The sequence below is a fragment of the Erinaceus europaeus genome, chromosome 17 (assembly GCF_950295315.1).
Source record: "Erinaceus europaeus chromosome 17, mEriEur2.1, whole genome shotgun sequence".
Taxonomy (NCBI): Eukaryota; Metazoa; Chordata; class Mammalia; order Eulipotyphla; family Erinaceidae; genus Erinaceus; species Erinaceus europaeus.
This window is the reverse complement of record NC_080178.1, coordinates 13,875,321-13,898,072: the sequence shown is the minus strand read 5'-3', so window position 1 is coordinate 13,898,072 and position 22,752 is coordinate 13,875,321. Positions and strand designations below refer to the sequence as shown.

At 47.1% G+C, this 22,752-nt stretch overlaps 1 protein-coding gene across 1 annotated transcript in view; it reads left to right on the top strand.

The window, feature by feature from the left end:
* The first annotated feature begins 366 nt into the window (after window positions 1-366).
* Window positions 367-22,752, top strand: part of PTPRJ (protein tyrosine phosphatase receptor type J) — a 181,865-nt gene continuing 159,479 nt past the window's right edge. Inside the window, exon 1 of the mRNA XM_060176410.1 lies at window positions 367-956. Within this exon, the coding sequence (XP_060032393.1) occupies window positions 504-956 (453 nt within the window). The 5' untranslated portion in view covers window positions 367-503. The remainder of the gene's footprint in view (window positions 957-22,752) is intronic.

Here is a 22,752-nt window from a genome sequence, read left to right as displayed (position 1 = left end):
GCTGTCGAACCAGGTCACAGTAGGGATCCTTATCTTTGGACCCCCTTCCTCACCCCAAAATGGGAGTCAGGAGAACATTACACACAGCACGCGGCTCTTTTACGACTTGGGGGGTTCATGCACTCCTCCCCCGCACTCCCACCCCAGGGTACCCCACCCGTCAGGTCAACCAGGCCTTGGTTGCAAGCTGTCTAGACCCACGGGCCTGGCTGGGTTAAAATGTGGTGGCCGGAGCTCCAGAGCAGCGGAGTGCGTCCCGGGTCTCGCGTCCCAGGAATGTGGGAGGGCTGGGCGGAGGGGGCGGGCAAGAAGGGGGCGCTTCCTCCGGCCACCCGGGGGTGGAGGGGAGAGCCTGCCCGCCGGGTGCGCCGCCCCCTCCCCAGCGCCGGGCGGGCTCCGCGGCGGCCGGGCGGCCCCAGCGGGAGGAAGCGATGAATATTCAGAGGGGGAGGGGGCAGGGAGGGGGCTGAGCGCTCGGCTGGGCGCCCCGCAGCCCGAGCCGCATGACGCGCCGGGGAGGCAGCGGGAGCGGCGGGAGCTCCGGGAGCGGGGATCCGGGCGCCGCGCACGAGCGGTGGGCGCTGCTCGCTCCGCCCCGCGAAGCCCCTGCGCGCTCGGGGACGCGTCCCCCCTGCGGCCGCCGCGCCGGGCTCCGCCGTGTGGCCGCCGCTGCCGCCGCTGCCATGTCCCCGGGGAAGCCCGGGGCGGGCGGAGCGGGGACGAGGCGGACCGGCTGGAGGAGGAGGAGGAGGCGGAGGCGGCGGCTGGAGGCGGCGACGAGGACGCCCGGGCTGGGGCGCTCGGCGGGGCCCGAGTCGCGCGTCGCGGGCGCGTTCCAGGGCGCGCGGGGCATGAAGCCGGCGGCGCGGGAGGTGCGGGAGGCGCGGCCGCCTCCTCGTCCGCCTGGGCTGCGCTGGGCGCTGCCGCCGCTGCTGCTGCTGTCGTTACTGGGCAAGGTGAGCTGCGGGTGGGCCCGGGCGGGGGCGAGACGGGCATCCCTGCACCTGCCTGCGGGGCTGCGGTGTGTGTGCGGGGGGTGGGGTGGGGGTGGCGAGCGCTCGGGGCCCCCCTCCTTTGAGGCGACTCTTGGGGACCCAGGCCGGCCTCGCACGCCGGCCATCGAGCGCCCTTTCCCGGCTACCCAGCCCCGGAGAGACGGCTCCGGGTGGCTCCGGGGGGTCCCGGGGTGTCGGCAGCCTCTCGGTGGAAGCCTGGGCCTTTCCCGAGCCGGGGTGCTGTGCGGGGCGCGGGCCAGGCTCGGCCACCCGAGGCGGCCGGAGGGGGCGTGTTTGCCGAGGGCTGCGACCCGGCCTGCAGGGGCCGAAGGACAGTGGTGGCGGCGGCGGGCTAGGCGCGGGGCCTGGGATCCCGGAGAAAGTTCCCCTCGCGGGCGGCTCCTGGGGCGCACAGACCCCCTTCCCCGAAGAAGCCGCTCGCTCCCTGGGGTGTTCAATTCATGCTTTGTGGTCGCTGGCTCCCCTTCCACGCCCTACCCTCACCTCAAGCCCTTGTTTCCTAGCTTCGCTTTTTTTTCTTCTTCACATAATGCTGTGCCAGGCGTTTCAGTGACTGACCTTTCTGAAAGAGGTCGTTTCTCCCTTCCTGGTCTTGCCCCGGTCGGGGTGGAATGGGGTGGTGGGGTGGGTGCTTGGGGGGGGGGGAGCCGAGGCAGCTGGGAGACGTTCCCATTTCACAGATGGGGAACCAAGGGGGAGAAGTGAAAGAGCAGCACGGCCCAACCCTTGCCACCAGCTGAGCAAGCGACTTCCATGCAGCTTGCAGCCTTCCAAGAGTGTGTGTGTCTGTGTGTGCGTTTTGGTGGTGGTGGTTCTGGAACCTGCACTGGACAGTGACTCGCTGATACCTCTGTTGTGCATTTTGTTAAGGCAGACCTTAGGGAAGTGAGTGACTGCTGGGGCTGGGACCTGGTTTCAGGGAGAACTTTTCAAGCACAAGTACAGGAGAGCAGACAGATCAGCCTTATTGTGTGTGTTTGTGTGCAGTGCATCCCAGTGGGCAGCATAAGTGGCTGGCCTGCAGACACTTCTAGCGCCCCAAAGCACCATTGCTCCTGGTACTGATGCCCCCTTAACTGCGTTCTGTCCCTAAGGCCTTTGAACAGGCTGCCAAGAGGGGCTGGGAAGCAGTGTGGCCACCTGCAGAGAGGACTGGACTAGGTGTCCAAAGACAGCGCCAGGCCCAGGCTTCAGGACTGAACTTGCTCTTGCACCTCCTTCCAGCCTCAGTTAACACCACCTGCCCCATAAAAAATAATGTTCCAGGGGTTTCCACTGGCCCATGTGTGAAAAGACTTTGTAAATGTTCATGACTGACCAGATGGGATTAACATTAATGGACAGAGTATGTGGCCAGTCTCTCTCATGCCCCTGTAAGGAAATTCTTGGAGAGCTATGAGATTATATATATATATAATATAAATATATATTATATATTAATATATTATATATATTTATGATACACATATTATTACTGAAGAAGTCTTATTGAGATCAAAGTCGATTCTAGAGACACTGTTGATCTTCATTTATTTTCAGTTTAATTTGACACATCTATACTAAATGTATATTTTGTTATTGGTTTTCTTGCTTCAGTCATGGTAGGTGCTGGTTACATTTTGAATCAGCAAAAAAAAAAAAAAAAAGTTCTTGGGTAAATTTACTTCTTGCCCAATCCTTCCTTGTATTTCAATAGCAGACTGTCACTCTACACTTCTCGAGGCACGTATTTCCTTCCTCTGCAGTAGGTTCTGCAGAAGTTCTAGAGGACTCTTTTTTTTTTTTTTTTAATTTTTTTATGGTCCTGTTATAAAATAGGAAATCAGAAAGTTTCTCTGGGAATGAGTCTTCAGAGTTCATATTCAGCAGTTTGTTTTGATACTGGTTATTTCAGGGGATAAATGCTTGTTTGAGCTGGACCCGACTCCTAAGATATTGACAGCTCTCAACTTCTTATTTTTCAGATGAGGGTATTAAGGCCCAGTGAAGACAGTGCTCACTCACAGTGAAGGGGCTGGTACTAGAACTTGGCGCCTGCTGTCTATGCCTAGTATTTTCATGATGATTTATTGTTGTTGTTGTTATTATTATTTTTACTGTGTTTTCAGTTTGCTTTTATTTTTTTACTATATGCCCACTGCTACCTCACTGTGTTTTTAAAGTTGAATCATGTTTAAAGTTGCAAGTCCTGAGATTTTCAATGTGTGTGCCTTTAGGATAAAGGTATCTAACTCCCTCTAATAGTCGATCGTCTTTTTGAGTTACGGAGTGGTTATGTGTGGGCATTATTAAAATGGAACCAACTACAGTAGGCTCATAAATGGTACAGATCACAGAAAAGAATCTGCTCTGTTTGGGCCTTAATGAGGAGCAGTGGGAAGGCCGGGAAACTTAGTGCTTTGTAGGCCTGAAAAAGCAGTTTTGGAACTTGGCATCTCATTCCCCTCCTCCATGACAGGAAGGACGGCCAGAGAAGATTCCCCAGGAGGACTTTGCTGGTTGCACTGTCACAGTCCACTCATTCTTGTTGCTTTTTTTTTTTTTTTTTGCATTCTAATTTTGGTGGATGTATATACTATAGGCATTAAACAAGGTAGTCCTTACCTTTTTATTCACTTACCTTCTTTTGAGAAATGTCGCCCTGACAAATTCTTTAAGAACTCAGCTTCCTAGTGCACTGACTTTAAATGAAAAAAGGAAAAGAAAATGAGAAAGAAGGAGTAGATTCCAGGCCTTCCTGTGTTTGGGACCCTGGGTTTGAGATCCTGGCACCACGTGGGTGGTCACGGCTGGTGCCGTGGCATTGCCCTCATTGACACACATACACACACACTTTCTCTCTCAAAAAAAAAGGAGGGGCGGGGGATTCGGTCGGTAACACAGCGGGTTAAGCGCACGTGGTGTGAAGCGCAAGGACTGGCATAAGGATCCCGGTTCCAGCCCCCGGCTCTCCACCTGCAGGGGAGTCGCTTCACAGATAGTGAAGCAGGTCTGCAGGTGTCTGTCTTTCTCTCCCCCTCTCTGTCTTCCCCTCCCCTCTCCATTTCTCTCTGTCCTATCCAACAACAACGACAACAATGATAACTACAACAATAATAAAAAACAACAAGGGCAACAAAAAGGAAAATAAAAAAAACAAATAGAACATCGGGCTTGGGAGGACACTCTAGTATTGCACGTATTCAGGGCCCTGGCTTTGTTCCTTGGGGTGGGGGGAGAGAAAGAAAAATGAAAGGAAGAAAAAAAGCTGGTGGATGGTAGCTGTTTAGCTGCTTTGTTGATCTTCCAGGGCTTCGGATTTGCCTTTCCTTCACTTTCTCGTTTCCTGGTTCATAATAACCGTGTTTGTGTTGATTATCTCGTATAGCTAATCCTTAATCCTGTTTGCCTACCTGTTTCATCCAGAGCACACACACAAAAAAATATTTTGACTCCTCTTTAAATTGCTTGTTAATGTCTCATATGGTGGCTTTAAATATTTTTGTTTTGCTGCACAACAACAACGGAAAAACCAAATGAGCATGTTTTCTTTTGCAGACAGTTTAAGAAAACAGAGCAAATTGGTTTATGGTTAAGACTGTGACTTAGAACTGACTTCAAGTTGAGCCCCACGATAAAGATAACTACGGATTACCCAGGCTTTCCTGAGCAGAGAGGATCCTGGCTCCCAAGTGAGCAATTTCGGTCAGCAAGGAGGTTATTTAGCTCCTAAAAGTAATTCTTGCTTGGGGTTGAGGCTGAGGCCGAGTTGCTGAGTAACCGTAGCTGGGTTTAGCTAGCATATCATCAGTGATTATTTCTCAGTCCATCTGCTTCTTTGCCAAGGGAATTATTTTGAGTTCAGGGCAAGAGGCAATTTTCCGTGTATTTCCCTTCTAGCATCCTGCTGCGGATAATATTATAATTAATAGGCACCATTATGTGTGGCAGGCCCTGTGTTGAGGGTTTAAATGTATTATTTCATTAGGACACTTTCAGAACATGCTAAGAGGTAGACGCTGGTCACGTTCTCATTTTATCTGAGAGATAACTGAGTTCCAGGACTTATCAGCCATTCATCCCGGGTATGGAGAGGGCCAGATCTCATATCCTGACTATGCTTTGTTCTCCTATGCTGTGAGAAGCCTTGTGTTTGGGACCAGGTGGTGGCAATCTGGTAGAGCACACAATTACCAGGCTCAAGGACTCAGGTTCAAGCCCCTAGTCTCCATCTGTTGGGCGGGGGTTGAGGGTTGTTGGGAGGGAACTTCATGAATGATGGAACAGTGCTGCAGATGTCTCTCCTCTTGATCTTTCTTTCTTTTTGATTTTTTAATTTTTATATTACAGAATTATATGTCGACAGGGGTTTGAATCCACACCATTCCCACCACCAGAGTTTTGAATCTTCACTCTCCCCACTGCAATCTACCACAGTTCCCCTAAAGTTGTAGACATGGGCCAACCATCTTCTCTCCAACTATCTGTCCACATTTATACATAGTTGCCCCTTCTTTTTCTGATTCAATCCTCTCTTCCCCTCTAAACCACTCATAACATGATAGCTACCTCCATATATCTCTCTCCTTTTCCTTCTCTCTCTCTGGGTGCTGATGGAGCTGGAATGCAGAGTCCTCTTATCTTCATCCTATCACTTCTCCCCCGCTGCGAGTATGGATCAAGGTTGTTTATGGGGAGCAGAAGGTAGGAATTCTGGCTTCTGTAGCTGCTTCTCTGCTGAGCATGGTCATTGACAGGTTGATCCATAGCCCCAGCCTGTTTCTGTCTTTCCCTAGTGGACCAGAGCTCTGGGGATGGTCCAGGACACATTGGTGAGGTCGTCTGCCCAGAGAAGTCTTGATCTCTTTCTCTCCCCTCCTGTTTTTCTCACCTTTTATAAGAAAAATGGCCACTGGGATCGGTGGAGTCATGCAGGCACCAAGTCCCAGCATGTTAGAGGTTTTCAGTGAGACCACACATATGGGTAGGACAGGCTTGTGGGGATCAGACCTCGATAGGGCAGAGGGTGTTTTTTGGGGTTCTCTGTATTCTCAACTCAGGAGGACCTGTTGCATTATACCACAAACTACTCTTGCTCCTATTTTGTTTGAGAGTCAGAGTTTCCAAGGCCAGCCTGCTCTAGTGGAGAGAAGAGTAGGGTCTAATGGAAAGGCCTGGGGTTTGACTTGTCACTCTGCCACTTTGTAGCACCGTGAACTTGGGCAAGTCACTTAACCTCTGTGACTCCTCATTTCCTTATCTGGAAAACGGGACTAGTACTTCCTGCTTCCCCCGGGTGGTTGGGTGGTTGACAGGATTGAATGAAATAGAAGAGGAACTCAAGCACACCAGACAGTTGGGAGTCATGGCTGCTGCTATGAGGGAACAAGAAGTGGGACTTCACATCATTAGTTCATGTAACATATTTACCAAGCTTTCCTTGAAGAGTGGCACAGAATCTTGGGAACATGTAAAGTTGAACTTAGCTCACAGAACATTTTTAAAAGAGACTTAAAATTTATTTTCCGGGGGTCGGGAGGTAGCGCAGCGGGTTAAGTACACATGACGCGAAGCGCAAGGACCAGCATAAGGATCCCGGTTCAAGCTCCCGGTTCCCCACCTGCAGGGGGGGGTCACTTCACAAGCAGTGAAGCAGGTCTGCAGGTGTCTATCTTTCTCTCCCCCTCTCTGTCTTCCCCTCCTCTCTCCATTTCTCTCTTTCCTATCCAACAACAACGACATCAATAATAACAACAACAATAACAATAGCAACAATAAATAACAAGGGCAACAAAAGGAAAAAATAGCCTTCAGGAGCAGTGGATTCCTAGTGCAGGCATTGAGTCCCAGCAATAACCCTGGAGGCAAAAAAAAAAAAAATTCACAGGGGCTGGGTGGTGGCTCATCTGGTTAAGTACACATAGTATGAAGACCCAAGCAAGGATTCTGGTTCAGGCCTCTTTGGCTCCCCATCTGCAGGGGGGAATGCTTCACAAGAAGTGAAGCAGGTCTGCAGGTGTCTCTTTTTCTCTCTCCCCTCTCTACCTCCCCATCCTCTCTCAATTCCTCTCTGTCCTATCCAATTAAAAAAAAAGGGGGGGGGGAGTCGGGCGGTAGTGCAGCGGGTTAAGTGCACGTGGTACAAAGCACAAGGACTGGCATAAGGATCCCGGTTTCAGCCCCCGGCTCCCCACCTGCAGGGGAACCACTTCACAGGTGGTGAAGTAGGTCTGCAGGTGTCTATCTTTCTCTCTCCATCTCTGTCTTCCCCTCCTCTCTCCATTTCTCTCTATCCTATCCAGCAATGACGACATCAATAACAATAATAACTACAATAAAACAACAAGGGTGACAAAGGGAATAAATAAATAAATATTTTTTTTAAAAAAAGGGGAAAATATTTCATTAGAGAAAGAGAGATTACAGCACTACCCTGGTATATATGGTACTAGGAATTGAACTCAGGACCTCATATACCCCACCCAGTCTTGTGCTTTACCCTCTGCGCCCTTGAGCCCCTCCCCACATTTTTTTAATATTAAGAATTACTTATTTTTAGGGAACATTAGTAAAAGAAAAAAGTTCCAGAGGAAACCCAGAATTTTTTTGGAGGTTATCTTTTAAAAAGATATTTATGTGGGAGTTGGGCTGTAGCTGTATTGGGGTAAGCGCACGTGGCGCAAAGTGCAAGGACCAGTGTAAGGATCCCAGTTCAAGGCCCTGATTCCTCACCTGCAGGGGAGTCGCTTCACAGGCAGTGATGCAGGTCTGCAGGTGTCTGTCTTTGTCTCCCCCTCTGTCTTTCCCTCCTCTCTCCATTTTTCTCTGTCCTATCGAACAACAACGACATCAATAATAGTTACAATAGTAACTACAACAACAATAAAAATATATTTATGTGCTGTATAGAGAAAGAGAGAAATTGAGAGGGAAGGGAGAAATAAAGAGGTAGAGAGAAAGAGGGACACCTGCAGACCTGCTTGACCACTCATGAAGCTTCCTCCCTGCAGGTGGGGACTGGGGGCTTAAACGGGGGACCTCAGGCACTGTGACATGTGTGCTTAACCAGGTACGCCACTGCCTGACCTCCTTTAGCTCTCCTTTTTTAGATTTATTTTATTTATTTCATTTGAGATCGAGTTTCAAATGAAAAAGAGTGAGAAACCGGAGCATCACTCTGCTACATGCTATGCCAGGAGTGGAGCCAAGAGCATCAGGCATGCAAGTCCTGTGCTCTGTTAGATGAGCTAGTTCCTCAGCCCTTCCTCCTCCTCTCCCTCCCTTTCTTTCTTTCTTTCTTTCTTTCTTTCTTTCTTTCTTTCTTTCTTTCTTTCTTTCCTTCTTCCTTCCTTCCTTCCTTCCTTCCTTCCTTCCTTCCTTCCCTTCCCTTCCCTTCCCTTCCCTTCCCTTCCCTTCCCTTCCCTTCCCTTCCCTTCCCCTCCCCTCCCTCCCCTTCCCCTTCCTCTTCCCCTTCCCCTTCCCCTTCCCCTTCCCCTTCCCCTTCCCCTTGCCCATCCCCTCCCTCCCTTCCTTCCTTCCTTCCTTCCTTCCTTCCTTCCTTCCTTCCTTCCTTTCTTCTTTCTTCTTTCTTCTTTCTTCTTTCTTCCTTTCATGAAAGGTATGAGAGAGGAATCCAGAGTATTACTCTGGTGTTTGTGGTACTGGGGATCAAACTCAGGACCTCATACTTGAGAATCCAATTCTTTATCCATTGTGCCACCTCCCGAGACACACCATTTTTTCCCCCTTTGTTGATAAGTAACATTATGTAAATTATAAATTATGTTGTCATATTACTATATTTTATTGTATTTATTATTAGAAATTATTATAGCATTTAACAAACACATTTAACAATCATTATTGTATATATATTTTATGGAGTTGGAATCATATGCATTCATAATTTCTCTGCTTCTGGGATGCTTTTTCATTCAGATGGAGAGAGAGAGTGAGTGAGCATAGCAGTGGAGTTTCCACCAGTGTCTTGGTACCTTCCATGTGATGCTGAGTCTGAACCTGAGACACATGCATGGCAAGAAATATGCCATGCCCAATGAGCTGTCTCTCCAGTTCCCATTTATTATTATTATTATTTTGCCTCCAGGGTTATTACCGGGGCTTGGTGACTGCACCACGAATCCACTGCTCCTGGAGACCATTTACCCCCCTTTTTTTTGTTGCCCTTGTTGTTTTATCATTGTTGTGGTTATTATTATTATTATTGTTGTTGTTGTTGTTGGATAGGACAGAGAGAAATGGAGAGAGGAGGGGAGACATAGAGGGGAAGAGAAAGACACCTACAGACCTGCTTCACCGCCTGTGAAGCGACTCCCCTGCAGGTGGGGAACCGGGGGGCTCGGACCGGGATCCTTACACTGGTCTTTGCGCTTTGTGCCATGTGTGCTTAATTTTATTATTATTTTTACAAGAGAAAGATAGAGCTGAAAAAAGAAAAAAAATCACTACTCCATCATATGTCGTTCTGGGGGATTGAACCCAGGAACTCATGCATGCAAGGCACATATTTGCAGATGCCTAGCCACCTCCTGCCTTCTGCACATCTGGGGTTTTATAGGTAGAGGCTGAAAGTTAAGGCAACGAGTCTGTGTCCCTTGCATGAGACAGCAATCTGAAGAAGAGTGGGGAAGTGAGCATGCAAGGGTCACGTGGCTATGGCACATTTGGAAGGGTGTGAATGGCTTCAGTTTGGGGACGGGGTGTGTGTGTGTGTGTGTGTGTGTGTGTGTGTGTGTGTGAGTGACAGGTCCTCAGTGGAGTCCACAGTCCACAGTGACTCGAGGACAGGGTGAGGCTGCCCTTGAGACTCACCACCACCACTCTTGTCACCCCAGTAGCAGTTGGCTCCTAGGTGACCATGGGGCATCCTCATGGCTCCTCCCGAGAAAGGGCTGGCACAGCATCCGGGAGTGAGTGGTGGGCAAGATGAGGGAGGCAGGTGGCGCCCTCCTGTGACTTCCCAGGTCCCCACCTCCCCCAACATCAGAGGATGGGGGTTGTAGGAAATGGGTCATCACACCTTTTTCTCACAGCTAGAGTCACTCCTGGTGGCAGAATTTCCATGATATGTAAATCTCCGGGTGAGGGGAAGGGGTGCCAGGGGTGGTGTCAGTGAGTGCATTTTGAAAGAGAAGTCGTGCCAGCTCCCGCAGAAGGTCTAATTTTACCCATGCAAATAATTTTCAGTTCCACTTTTCCTTCTTCCTGTTAGAAGGAAGCTGCCCTTTGTCGCCATGGCTGACATGCAAGCACTATGAACCTTCTCCTGTGCAGAGGTAGAGTGGTGGTTTCTGGGTGTCTGTACTGTTCCCCCTCCTCCCTGCCACTACACAGGTGTGAATCCATGTGTTCTGAGCACATAGATTAGTGAATATTAATTGGCTGTGGGGCCATGTGGTGGCACACCTGGTTGAACACACAAGTTATAATGTGCAAGGATGCGGGTTCAAGTCCCTGGTCCCATCTGCAAGGGGAAAGCTTCGCAGGCAATGAGACAAGTGCTACAGGTGTCTCTCTTCCTCTTTTCTCTCTATCTTCCCCATTGTTCTTGTTTCTCTCTATCTCTATCCAATAAATAACAAATAGATAAAATAATAATAAAAAAAACCTCACTGCAAATGTGGAGCCTGTAGCATGATGCTTTATGGTCCTTCTGGGGAGGAAAATAAGCATAGTACATAGTGTTTCACATGTGTGTAACATAGCATGCATAAATAGTATGTAAGCATATGTGAAAGGGGAGACTCCTCTACTTATTTACAGTTTTATGTCCAATTTTGGGGAATTTCATAGATTCTTTAAAATCATTTATGAACCCAGGTTATAAGCCAGGTTATAAGATTTAAAATGTATCAGTCCTACAGAAAAAAAAAGGCAAAAACACAGCAGTCTTCACAAATAATTAAAAAAATGTCTCTTATGTTGGGGAGATAGCTCAGCCTGTTAGAACACCCATGTGCATGCCTGAGACCTTGGAGACATAGCTTTATTCCAGAGCTGAGCAGTACTGTTTCTTTTCTTAAAATTATCTTTATTTGTTGATACAGTCAGAAATTAAGAGGAAGGGAGATAGAGAGGGAGAGAGACAGAGAAACACTTGCAGCCCTGCTTCACCACTGGTGAAGCTTTCTCCCTGCAGGTGGGGGCTGGGGGCTTGAACCTGGGTCCTTACGCACTGTAACGTGTGCACTCAGCCAGGTGCGCCACCGCCTGTCCCAGCAGTATTGTTTCTTTCTCCTCCTTCTTAATCTTTCTTTCACAAAATCAGTCAATAACTATTTTTACTATTTTTCTTTGTTGTTGTTGTTGTTGTTGACTTGGGGCCTCATGCATGAGATTTCACTGCTCTGAGCCATTTGTTCCCCCACTTGTTTAAGGAGACAGAGGATGACACACCACAGTATTGAAACTTCCTGTACTGCCACAGCTCATCTTGTGGGCTACTGGGACTCGAACTTGAGCCACACAGGGCAAATTATGTGTCCTCCCCACTGAACTCTCTCTCCTGCTCCCCAAAATGTTTTCCTTGTAATATATACAAGTATCTATCTTAATCGTTTTAGAAAGTTATATCTACTTTCTTCTCTAGTCTTTTAATACTTAGTTACCTTGGAGATGAGATATGATGGTTGTTAAGTTGTCTGCCAGGATTATTGTCCCAGTTTATGCTTGCTCCAGAGTTTGGGGAGGGTCCATTTCACCATACCATCACCCAAGTTGAGGCTGGTTACATTTTAGAATGTGTGCCACGGCTGGCAAAATAGCAGAGTCTCTGGGATAGTGCACTGCTTTGCCACGATGTGACCCAAGTTTGAGCCTGGCCCCTACCACATTGAAGAACTCTATGTGGTGTGGTGTGGTCTCTCTCTCGTTCTCTCTTTTTTCCCCCCTGTGTTTCTGTCTCTGTCTTCAAAAAATGTGCCAATCTGAGAGGTGAAGAACTGCATCTTGTGCATATATTCATGTCTTTAATTTTGAGCTAGCTGAGCATTTTCCCCATCTTTTGGGTCATTTGCATTTCTTCCTTCCGTTTTTGGATAACTCCCTCTTTATTAAAAAAATATGTTTTTTTGGTTATCAGTTTGCACAAGCTCTTTGGAAATTAAGGAAGTTAGTCCTTTGGCTTTCATTTGTGTTGCAAATAATATTATTTTCCAACGACTGTAGATGTAGCTCTTGTTGCTTAGGAATACAGAGAGACAAACAAGACTCCTGGGTGGGGAGGAAGATATAGAGCCTGGGGCCAGACTGCCCCGCTAGAATCCTGCTTCCATTGGCTGACTAAGCTGTGTGGCCTTGGGCAGGTGCCTTGACCTTTCGGATCTCTAAAATGCTGATAATAACTACAGCAGTGGTGTTTCTTATAGTGGCTAAGTGAAATGAAAACATATTAGGTCAACGTTCCCTGCAAATGGATAGAAAAGTAAAAGAACAACATTTCACAAAATATTCCAGGGGGGATTGGTGGTGGCACACTTGGTTGAGTGCATACATGTTACAATGCGCAAGAGCCAGGGTTCGAGCTCTCATTCTTCACCAGGAGTGGTGACGTAGAGCTGCAGGTGTCTCTCTGTCCCTCTCCTTTGGTGTCTCCCACCTTCTTTCAGTTTCTCTCTGTCTCTAGCCAATTATATATATATATATATATATATATATATATATATATATATATATTTTGGGTTTAAAGTTTGGATACAAGACCATACTTAGGAATGGTTGAAATTGTGCTACAAACCTTTTTAGATTGGATTTCAGAGATTTAATTCCCATTCACAGACAGATTTTTTTTTTAACCTCCAGGGTTATTGCTGGGGCTCGGTGCCTGCACTATGAATCCACTGCTCCTGGAGGTCATTTTTTCCCGCTTCGTTGCCCTTGTTGTCATCATTATTGTTGTTATCATTGCTGTTGTTGTTGGATAGGACAGAGAGAAATGGAGAGAGGAGGGGAGACTGAGAGGGGGGAGAGAAAGATAGACACCTGCAGACCTGCCTCACTGCCTGTGAAGCGACCCTCCTGCAGGTGGGGAGCCGGGGGCTTGAACCGGGATCCTCCTGCCGGTCCTTGCACTTTGCGCCATGTGTGCTTAACCCGCTGCGCTACCACCCGATCCCCTCACAGAGGGATTTTTAAGAAAATCATTTTAATTTTATTAGTAACTTAATATTGCTGTACACAATTATATGATAACGGGTGTAATTCTGCACTGTTCCCACCACCAGAGTTCTGTATCCACCCCCCCCCCCGTCCCCCCCATTGGAAGCTACAGCAGTTCTCCTAAGGTTGCAGTATAGCTTTCCTGTTATTTCTACAACTGTCTGTTTATATTTGTATATGTTTGCTCTTTTTCCCCATAGCCGCATCCTCTCTTCCTTTCCAAGCCACACTTAACACCTGTTACTACTTCTGACTATCCTTTCTTTTTTCCTCTTCTCTCTCTCTCTCTTTCTCTCTCCAGGTTCTGATGGAGTTGGAGTTCAGAGTCCTCTGTTTATCTTTTCCCTTTCATTTCTCACTGTCGCATCAAATAGCATGGGGGGGATAAATGACTGCTGGGAGCAGTGGAGGAAAAAAAAACAAAAGGAAAGAAAAAAAGAAGAAGAAAACCTTTCTTATAGGGCTGTGGAGAACTAGTTCTTAGTATAAAATAGAACTTTATTTTTATTTTTTATTTATTCCCTTTTGTTGCCCTTGTTGTTTTTATTGTTGTAGTTATTGCTGTCGTCGTTGTTGGATAGGACACAGAGAAATGGAGAGAGGAGGGGAACACAGAGTGGGGAGAGAAAGATAGAAACCTGCAGACTTGCTTCACCGCTTGTGAAGTGACGCCCTTGCAGGTGGGGAGCCGGGGGCTTGAACCGGGATCCTTACGCTGGTCCTTGTGCTTAACCTGCTGCGCTCCTGTGCGACTCCCAAAAGAGAACTTTAAAAGGTCTTGATTGCTGTTTTGTCATACTGTTTCTTTTGCTAGGACACTGGCATAATTTCTTTTAACATTTTATGAGTTGTTTTTCACCTTATAGTTTACAAGGCCCTTCAGCATCGAGGAGCCCATTAGATCCTCTCAGCACCCCCTGTGAGTTTGTCATTGTCACTTCCACTTAAGGTGTGGCTCAGACCACTCCAAGTCACTTGTTCAGAGGAAAACTGGGCAGTTGGATCCCTGAACTTGGGTCAGATGTGATTATCGAGTTCAACCATATGAAATTACACTTTTAAGTCCTTTGGGAATCGGCAGTTGTATATATGGATCCACCGACTACGTTCCAGGAAATGTGCTCTTAAAGTGATGTTTGGAAAACCAAACCATAGAATTGCATGCTGTAAAGTGGTATATTTAAAACTGTGGGTCATAAAATCAATTTAGTAAGTTACGACCAGCATTAAAAATGATAGAAAAAAGAGTGCTGGGCGTAGCACAGGGACTGGTGCAAGGATTCTAGTGCGAATCCCTACCTCCCCATCTGCAGGTGGGGACTCGATTCACAAGCAGTGAAGCAGGTCTTTCTTTCTCCCTCTCTGTCTTCTCCTCTTCTCTCAATTTCTCTCTGTCCTACCCAGTAATAACAACAACAATGGAAAAAAGATGGCCTCCAGGACCAGTGGATTTGTAGTGCAGGCACCGAGCCCCACCAATAACCCTGGAGGAAAATAAAAGGAGAGGAAAAAAAATCAGATTTTAATGTATGTAGAGTGTGTTATGATATGAAATTTGTTTCAGTTTTATACACACACATATAAATGTGTGTGTACTGAGTTATCAATGAAATGAATTTTTTTCATTTTTCTTTTTTTAATTTTTTATTATCTTTATTTATTTGGCAGAGATAGCCAAAAATAGAGAGGGACTGGGGTGAGAGAGATAGAGATAGAGCGACAGAGAGACACTTGGCAGCCCTGTTCTTCCACTCACAAAGCTTTACTTCTGCAGTGGGGACCAGGGACTCTAACCCGGGTCCTTGTGTACTGTACCATGCATGCTCAGCTAGGCATGCCACCAGTTAGCCCTCTAATGAAATTATTTTTTTCCTGTAATCTTCATACACACACACACACACACACACACACACACTTTTTTTTTTTCCAGGACTTTTACTGGGGTGTCATGGTCTGGGGCTTCTATCACTCCCAAGGACTCTTTATATTATTATAATTTATATTATTATTTTCCAAATAGAGGTTGAGGGACAGAGAGTGAGGGAGAGAAGGGAGAAGGAGAGATACCAGAGCACCATTGTATCTTTCATGAAACTTCCTCTTTGCATGGTGCTCCCAGGTGGTGACCAGAGGATGGAACACAAGCCCCAACACAAGGTAAAGTGTTGCTCTACGAGCTGTCTCCTTGGCCCGCCTCTATAATATATAATTGCTGGGCTAGCGTGGGGGTGCCTCTTCTTGGGCACGTACTCTCTGGGTTGGAGAGAACATGACCGGAGCCTGACTGGGTGGCTACTCACTCTGTGACGTGAGAGAGATGATCCAGGGACAGAGCTGGTGGTGGTGAGGTGATTCAGTTCTTTATTGATCAGAGAACCAAGGCTTTTAAGAGTCGGACCCGGAAGTGGTAAGTTGGAAACGGAAATGGCTTGACATGGTTTGGAAAGGGGCAGAGAAAGGCAAAAGGTCTGGGAAAGGTAGGAACTTCCTTAGCAACTATTGTGAGGGTTTTAGCTGGTAGGATTAATAATACCCTGCAGGCAGGGAGGGTCTTGAGGGTAGAAAGAAGATAGATCAAAGGAATGGGATGGATGGGGATCTTTCAGGCAAAACAGTGATTATGGAGATAATAAGGGAGCAGGCCATAGTATCAGGAATGCAGGGTGCTTTGTGAGGCAGGGATCTGATAAGATGAGGCAAACCTTGGGGGGTTGTGTCCCTCCTCGATCGACCTCTCCGTAGAGAGAGAGAGAGACTGACAGGATGGATGCCCCCTCAAGTCAAGCCCTGCCAGCTCAACCACATCCTCACAATTCCCTGACACATAATATACTGAGGGGTAATGATTTACAGTACAGCTGTTGACACCTATGTACAACCTCTCATCTTCTCATCACCATGATAGGTGTCTGCAGTCACCATCATTTAGTATTTTAAAATTGAGAGCCAGAGACCAAAGTATTGGTCCACCAGAAAACGAATTTCTCTTCATATCTTCAGTCTTTGTTCCGAAACTCAAAAGCCACATTTATAGAGACCAGAGTGGTGGAAGGTACTAGAAAGGGGATGCAGGTGGGTTTTGTTTCCAGAGATGGTGGAAAACCAGTATGAAGACCTCAGTGTTGCATCACCCCCCCCCCACACACACACACACTGAAAACGTTTGTGTAATAGCTGATGCTAGGAGGACCTACTTCTGGACAGACTCCTTAGGAAGGGACAGATGAAAGCCAAGAGGCCTGCCCTCCCATGGCTGCCCTTCCTGAACCCTCTGGGCTGATCTTGTGCCTCAGCAGAACAAGCTGTTGGCCGTCCTTTCTGCTCTCTGGCAAATGGACTTGGACTTGGTGGAGAACCAACACTTAGTGCCTACAGTGTGAGTATTTTGCACGAGTCTGTTTATTTATTTATTTTTAAAATTTCTTTATTGGGGAATTAATGTTTTACATTCAACAGTAAATACAATAGTTTGTACATGCATAACATTTCCCAGTTTTCCGTATAACAATACAACCCACACTAGGTCCTCTGTCATCCTTCTTGGATCTGTATTCTCCCCTCCCCACCCACCCCAGAGTCTTTTACTTTGGTGCAACATGCCAATTCCAGTTCAGGTTCTACTTGTGTTTTCTTTTCTGATCTTGTTTTTCAACTTCTGCCTGAGAGTGAGATCATCCCATATTCATCCTTGTTTCTGATGTATTTCACTTAACATGAATTTTTCAAGGTCCATCCAAGATAGGCTGAAAACAGTGAAGTGTCTTTTATAGCTGAGTAGTATTCCATTGTGTATATATACCACAACTTGCTCAGCCACTCATCTGTTGTTGGACACCTGGGTTGCTTCCAGGTTTTGGCCATTAAAAATTGTGCTGCTAAGAACATATGTGTATACAGATCTTTTTGGATGAGTGTGTTGGGTTCCTTAGGATATATCCCCAGGAGAGGAATTGCAGGGTCATAGGGTAGGTCCATTTATAGCCTTCGGAGAGTTCTCCAGACTGCTCTCCACAGAGGCTGGACCAATTTACATTCCCACCAGCAGTGCAGGAGGGTTCCTTTGACCCCACACCCTCTCCAGCATTTGCTGCTCTTACCTTTTCTGATGTATGACATTCTCACAGGAGTGAAGTGATATCTCATTGTTGTCTTGATTTGCATTTCTCTGACAATCAGAGACTTGGAGCATTTTTTCATGTGCTTCTCAGCCTTTTGGATCTCTTCTGTGGTGAATATTCTGTCCAAGTCCTCCCCCCATTTTTGGATGGGGTTCTTTGTTGTCTTGTATGAGTCTGTTTATTTACTTATTCGTTGTCACCAGTTTTATTGCTGGGGCTCAGTGACTGCACTACCAACCCACCATTTTGCTGCCATTCTTTTTCTTTTCTATTTTATTAGATAGGACAGAGAGAAGTAGAGAGAGAAGGCGGAGATAGAGAAGGAGAGTGAAGGGCCATGCGGTGGCGCGCCTGGTTAAGTGCCCACATTAAAGTGCGCGAGGACCCAGGTTCAAGTCCCTGGTTCCCACCTACAGGGGGAAAGCTTCGGGAGTGGTGAAGTAGGGCTGCAGGTATCTCTCTCTCTCCTTCTCTTCTGATCTTCTTCTCTGTCTTCCACATCCTATCTCTATTTCTCTCTGTCTCTATCCAATAATCAATCAATCAATCAATCAATAGAAGAAGAGAGAGAGAAACCCGCAGACCTGCTTCACTGCTCCTGAAATGTCTCCCCTGCAGTGGGGGGTGGGGTAGGGGCCTCGAACCCGGGGTCTTTGTGCATGATGATGTGTGCACTTAACTGGGTGTGCTACTACCCACCGCTCCTCCTTGAATGAGCTGTTAGTTCCACCTCTGGTCACTCAGCTGTGAGTGGTGGTGGTGGTGGGGAGGACTCAGGCTCTGCCCTCACCCATGGCCCAGACTGTTTTCTAACCCCTGGGTCATGCTGTCCCTGTGTCACTCCTGGTGACCTGCTCAGGACTGCTGAGCCCCTGCCAGGGGCCACCTGCCTGTTGACTGGAAGATCCTGCCCCAGAGTTTGCTTTGATGCCTGTGTGAGTCGGCTCAGGTTTTTACAGTTCAAAATCTGAAACTCCAGGTGACTCCAAGCAAATATAGCTTCTGTCTCCCACTTGTTCCCTCAAGTGCACTCCGGGCACTTGTTCTGACGGGCTATCTTTGCCTCTTATTTTTGTTTGTTCCACATCTTTAAATGAAGATAGGATTACCGTTCACATATTCTTTATAACTGAACATTCTCTACCCAGTCTTTTTTTTAAAAATAGATTTAATTAAAGAGTTTTAAATTCATTTTTATTAAATTAACTAATTAATTAACTTTAACTGGAGCACTGCTCAGCTGTGGCTTATGCTGGTGCCATGGATTGAACCTGCATCCTCGGGGCCTCAGGCATGAGAGTCTGTCTTCTTATTTTTACAGCTGAGGTAGATGCAACCCTAAGAGCACCCCCAGGAAACTCCAGCATTAAGCCTGAGGCATCTTCCTGGAAGGTCACTGTTACTCAGTACAAAGTATTTCAGATTTCCCCCCCTCTAAAGACTAGCAATCAGACATTGATAGATTAGATACCCAACTTGCAGCCAGCATTTCTCATTTCTTCCAGAAACTACAGAGGCCGGCAGATAAACCTCTGACCTGAAGATGATCTTGGCTGTGACTTCGTTTTTCTCTGCAGTAGCTGCACATTTTCCCTTGTCAGTGAATACTCTTATGTAACTTCCCCTTTCCCCCCCAAAGATTTATTTATTTATTTATTTCTCTCTTTCTTTCTTCCTTCCTTTCTTTTCAAAACTTTTTTTGAATTATCTTAATTTTATTTACTGGATAGAGACAGCTAGAAATCGAGAGGGAAGGGGGTGATAGAGAGGGAGAGACAGAGACACCTGCAACACTGCTTCATCACTTGCAAAGCATTCGCCCTGCAGCTGGGGACTGGGGCTTGGACCTGGGTCCTTGTGCACTGTAACATGTGCTCAGCCAGGTGTGCCACCACCTGGCGCCCCCCCCCCCAAGATCTATTTCTCCATGACACACATGTAAGCATGCATGCACAGAGAGATAGGAGAGAGAGAGATACCCCAGAGTATCACTGTGTTCTGTCACATGATGCAGTGCTAAAGGTCCAGCCCAGGAATTCTAGGATGTAAGCTCTGCACTCTTCCTGCTGAGCCACCCCTCACTTGCTTCTCTAGTTTAATTTTAAGTGGTCGTATCCATTATGTCACCTTAACTTTTTTTTTTTTTTTTTTTGCCTTGAGGGTTATCGCTGGGGCTCAGTACCTGCACTATGAATCCACTGCTCCTGGCTGCCATTTATTCCATTTTATTGGATAGAACCGAGAGAAACTGAGAGAGGAGGGGGAGAGAAAGATAAACACCTGCAGGTCTGCTTCACCACTTGTGAAGCGTCCCTGCTGCAAGTGGGGAGCTGGGGGCTCGAACTGGCATCCTTGCATATATCCTTGCGCTTCGCACTATGTGCACTTAACCCGGTGTGCCACCATCTGGCCCTGTTACCTTAATTTGTGATCCTGTATTCTCATCATAGATTATGTTATATATATATATATATATATATATTTTAAAAGATATTTATTAGTATGAGAGAGAGAAAGAGAGAGAGAAAGAGGGAGAAAGAAGGGAAGAGATCTAGAGTCCCACTCTGGCACTTGTGATGCCAGGGAGTGAACTCAGGACCTTATGTTTTTTTTTTTTAACCAGAGCACTGCTCAGCTTTGGCTTATGGTGGTACGGGGGATTGAGCCTGAGACTTTGGAGCCTCAGGCATAAGAGTTTCTTCACGTAACCATTATGCTATCTCCCTGGTCCCAGTTCTTCGCATTTCCACAGAGGAAACTGAGGCTGGAAACACAGGGAGGGACCAGCGCAGGAATTCAAGTCTGATACTATAGCCACTGAACCACCGCCTGGAATGCTCCATTCTGATTTAGACCTGACTTTGAACTTCTATTCGTGACACTGACCTGGATTTCTCTAAAATCATTAACGAATAACCTCTAGTATAGCTTCGTTGTAACTGGCTGTTGCTATTCTACCCCTGTGACAGTGGACGTGAGACGGCACCTCTCATGTCTCAGTGTGACATGAAAAGCCACCCTTGTAGACACTCTCATGCCGGGATTGTTTGTGTGGCCGAGGCAGAGTCCAGTGCTCTGACTAGAAGCTGGGAATTCTCTTGCCTCTTCAAGGTTATTGCTTAACCTCTCTGCCTCTGACTTTTTCATCTGTAAATTGGGGAGATATTATGACTCAGCGTTAGTGATGTTACAGGAAGCACATAAACAAGGGATGCATTATAAAGAGATACTCAGCACACAGTCAACATCAGTAAACATTAAGAAAATAATAACAACTGGATGTGCTGGGTGATGAGGCTGGCCTCAGCCTCTACCTGGCTGTGGAGCAGGGGATTAGTTATTTGATGGCTTTAGAATGATTGCCATTTGATAGACTTTACTCCTGGACTCATGTCACTGGTTGGGGTGAGTGGGGGACACCTCTTTTCCATGGAGCCCAGAGTTTCTCAATGATGGATTGACATTTATTGCTTAATCATTCTTTTTAGGGGCTGGGTGGTGGCACGCCAAGCTGAGTGCACATGTTGCCATGCACAAGGTCCTACGTTCAAATTCCCAGCCCTCCACCTGCAGGGACCTTCATGAGTGGTGAAACAAGTGTTGCAGGTGTCTGTCTCTCTGTCTCCTCGAAGCCTTTTCCATTTTTCTCTGTCCTTTCAAACAAAGAAACAAACAAAAAATAAATTTGTCATGCAGGTCCTGATCCCCAGTGATAACCTTAGTGGAAATTTTTAAAAAAATTATTTATTTATTTATTTATTTTTTTGCAGGGGAAGTGAGATAGGGGGGTTGTCCTATGTACTGTAGGGTGTGATACAGCACCTGGGACTTTCTTTGATTACCAGATGCTAGTAGCAGGTACTCCTCCCCCTTACGGCAGTGCCTGTAGATCTTGGTAAATGTCCCCCAAAGGGGAGAGTGCCTAGTTGAGACATTGCTTCAGGCAATGGAAGTTTGGAAGTCAAGGTACATAGAAGCGTTCTGGATTGCCAGGCCTTCCACTCCCAGCCACCATGTTGGTTGGTGGCTGGCTTCCTGCCACTGAGACCGAATGAAAGTAACAAGAGCAGCTACACATCTGGCAGGTAGACCTGCTCAGTCTTCCAAGGGATTCATCTCTGCTTTCTGCCTGTTCAGTGAGGACATTTTAGATAGGACTTTGTAGGGGAGAATAAGCCCTGTGCTTGGCATCTGTTGGTGCCTGGCATCAGATTCCTGCGCTGGTCCCTTCCTGTGTTTCCAACCTCAGTTTCCTCTGTGGAAATGCGAAGAACTGGGGCCAGGGAGATAGCATAATGGTTATGTAAAGAAACTCTTATGCTTGAGGCTCCAAAGTCTCAGGCTCAATCCCCCATACTACCATAAGCTAGAGCTGAGCAGTGCTCTGGTTAAAAAAAAAAAAAAGAAATATGAACTGACTTTCTGCCTCTGTCCCTTGGAAGGTGGGTGGGAAAGGAAGCCAGGGCTAATGTGATTTGTGAGATGCTAAGCTCTGCTACAGAGGATGTGACACTGAGGGAAGAGGCTCACTGTTTATTCATTTATTTGGAGCTGGGAGGCCCAAGGTGCCAAGTGCCACACACGAGAGATAGCCTGATCAAAGGAGATTCCATTACAAAGAGATTCACTGCCAAGTTCCCCCTCTCCTCCCAGCTCTCTAGAACCATTTCCAGCTTTTAGAGTGCCTGGAGGCCCCAGAACATAAAACTGGAAATGATGACTTCTGAGCCTGTGAGACCAACTGGAACGGGCTGGGAGAAACCCAGGAAACCCATTTAAACCTGATGGTGATGCCTGCCAGGGGCGAGGGTGCACAGCATTTCAGGAATACATCGCCATGTGAAGTTGAAGAAGAGTTCCCAACTAGCTCAGACCCAGCCCTGGGTCTCTCCTTTCACTCTGATTCCAGACACTCATTCCGAGATGCCTTTCCATAGAACACACTGGATGTTTAAAGACACGGTGTATTTCACCCTTGCAATTATCATGTCCCTCTCAGAGACAGGGCTCAGGGAAGAGAAGGGACTGGCTCAGATCCAGGGATGTGGCTCTTCTTAAAAATCTCACTTCCATTGTTTTATTAGCAGTGGCAACTCAGTTGCTTTCTAAGCCTGGATTTTTTTTTTCTTTACCGTGTGTCAAGATGAAGGGTACTAGACATGCTGGGGTATTGTGAACAGGATCTCCTGAGAAGGAGCCAGGAGGTGATGAAGCACACACCTTGCCTGCTGTCAGCTCTCGCTGAGATTCCGGGCACCACCTGTGAGCACTGTGGACAGCACCAAGGGAGTTCTAAGAATGGTGGAGTTGGAACTTGTGCGGTAGCACAGCGTGTTAAGCGCAGGTGGCGCAAAGCACAAGGACTGGCATAAGTATCCCAGTTCAAGCCCCCAGCTCCCCACCTGCAGGGGAGTCGCTTCACAAGGTAGTGAAGCAGGTCTGCAGGTGTCTTATCTTTCTCT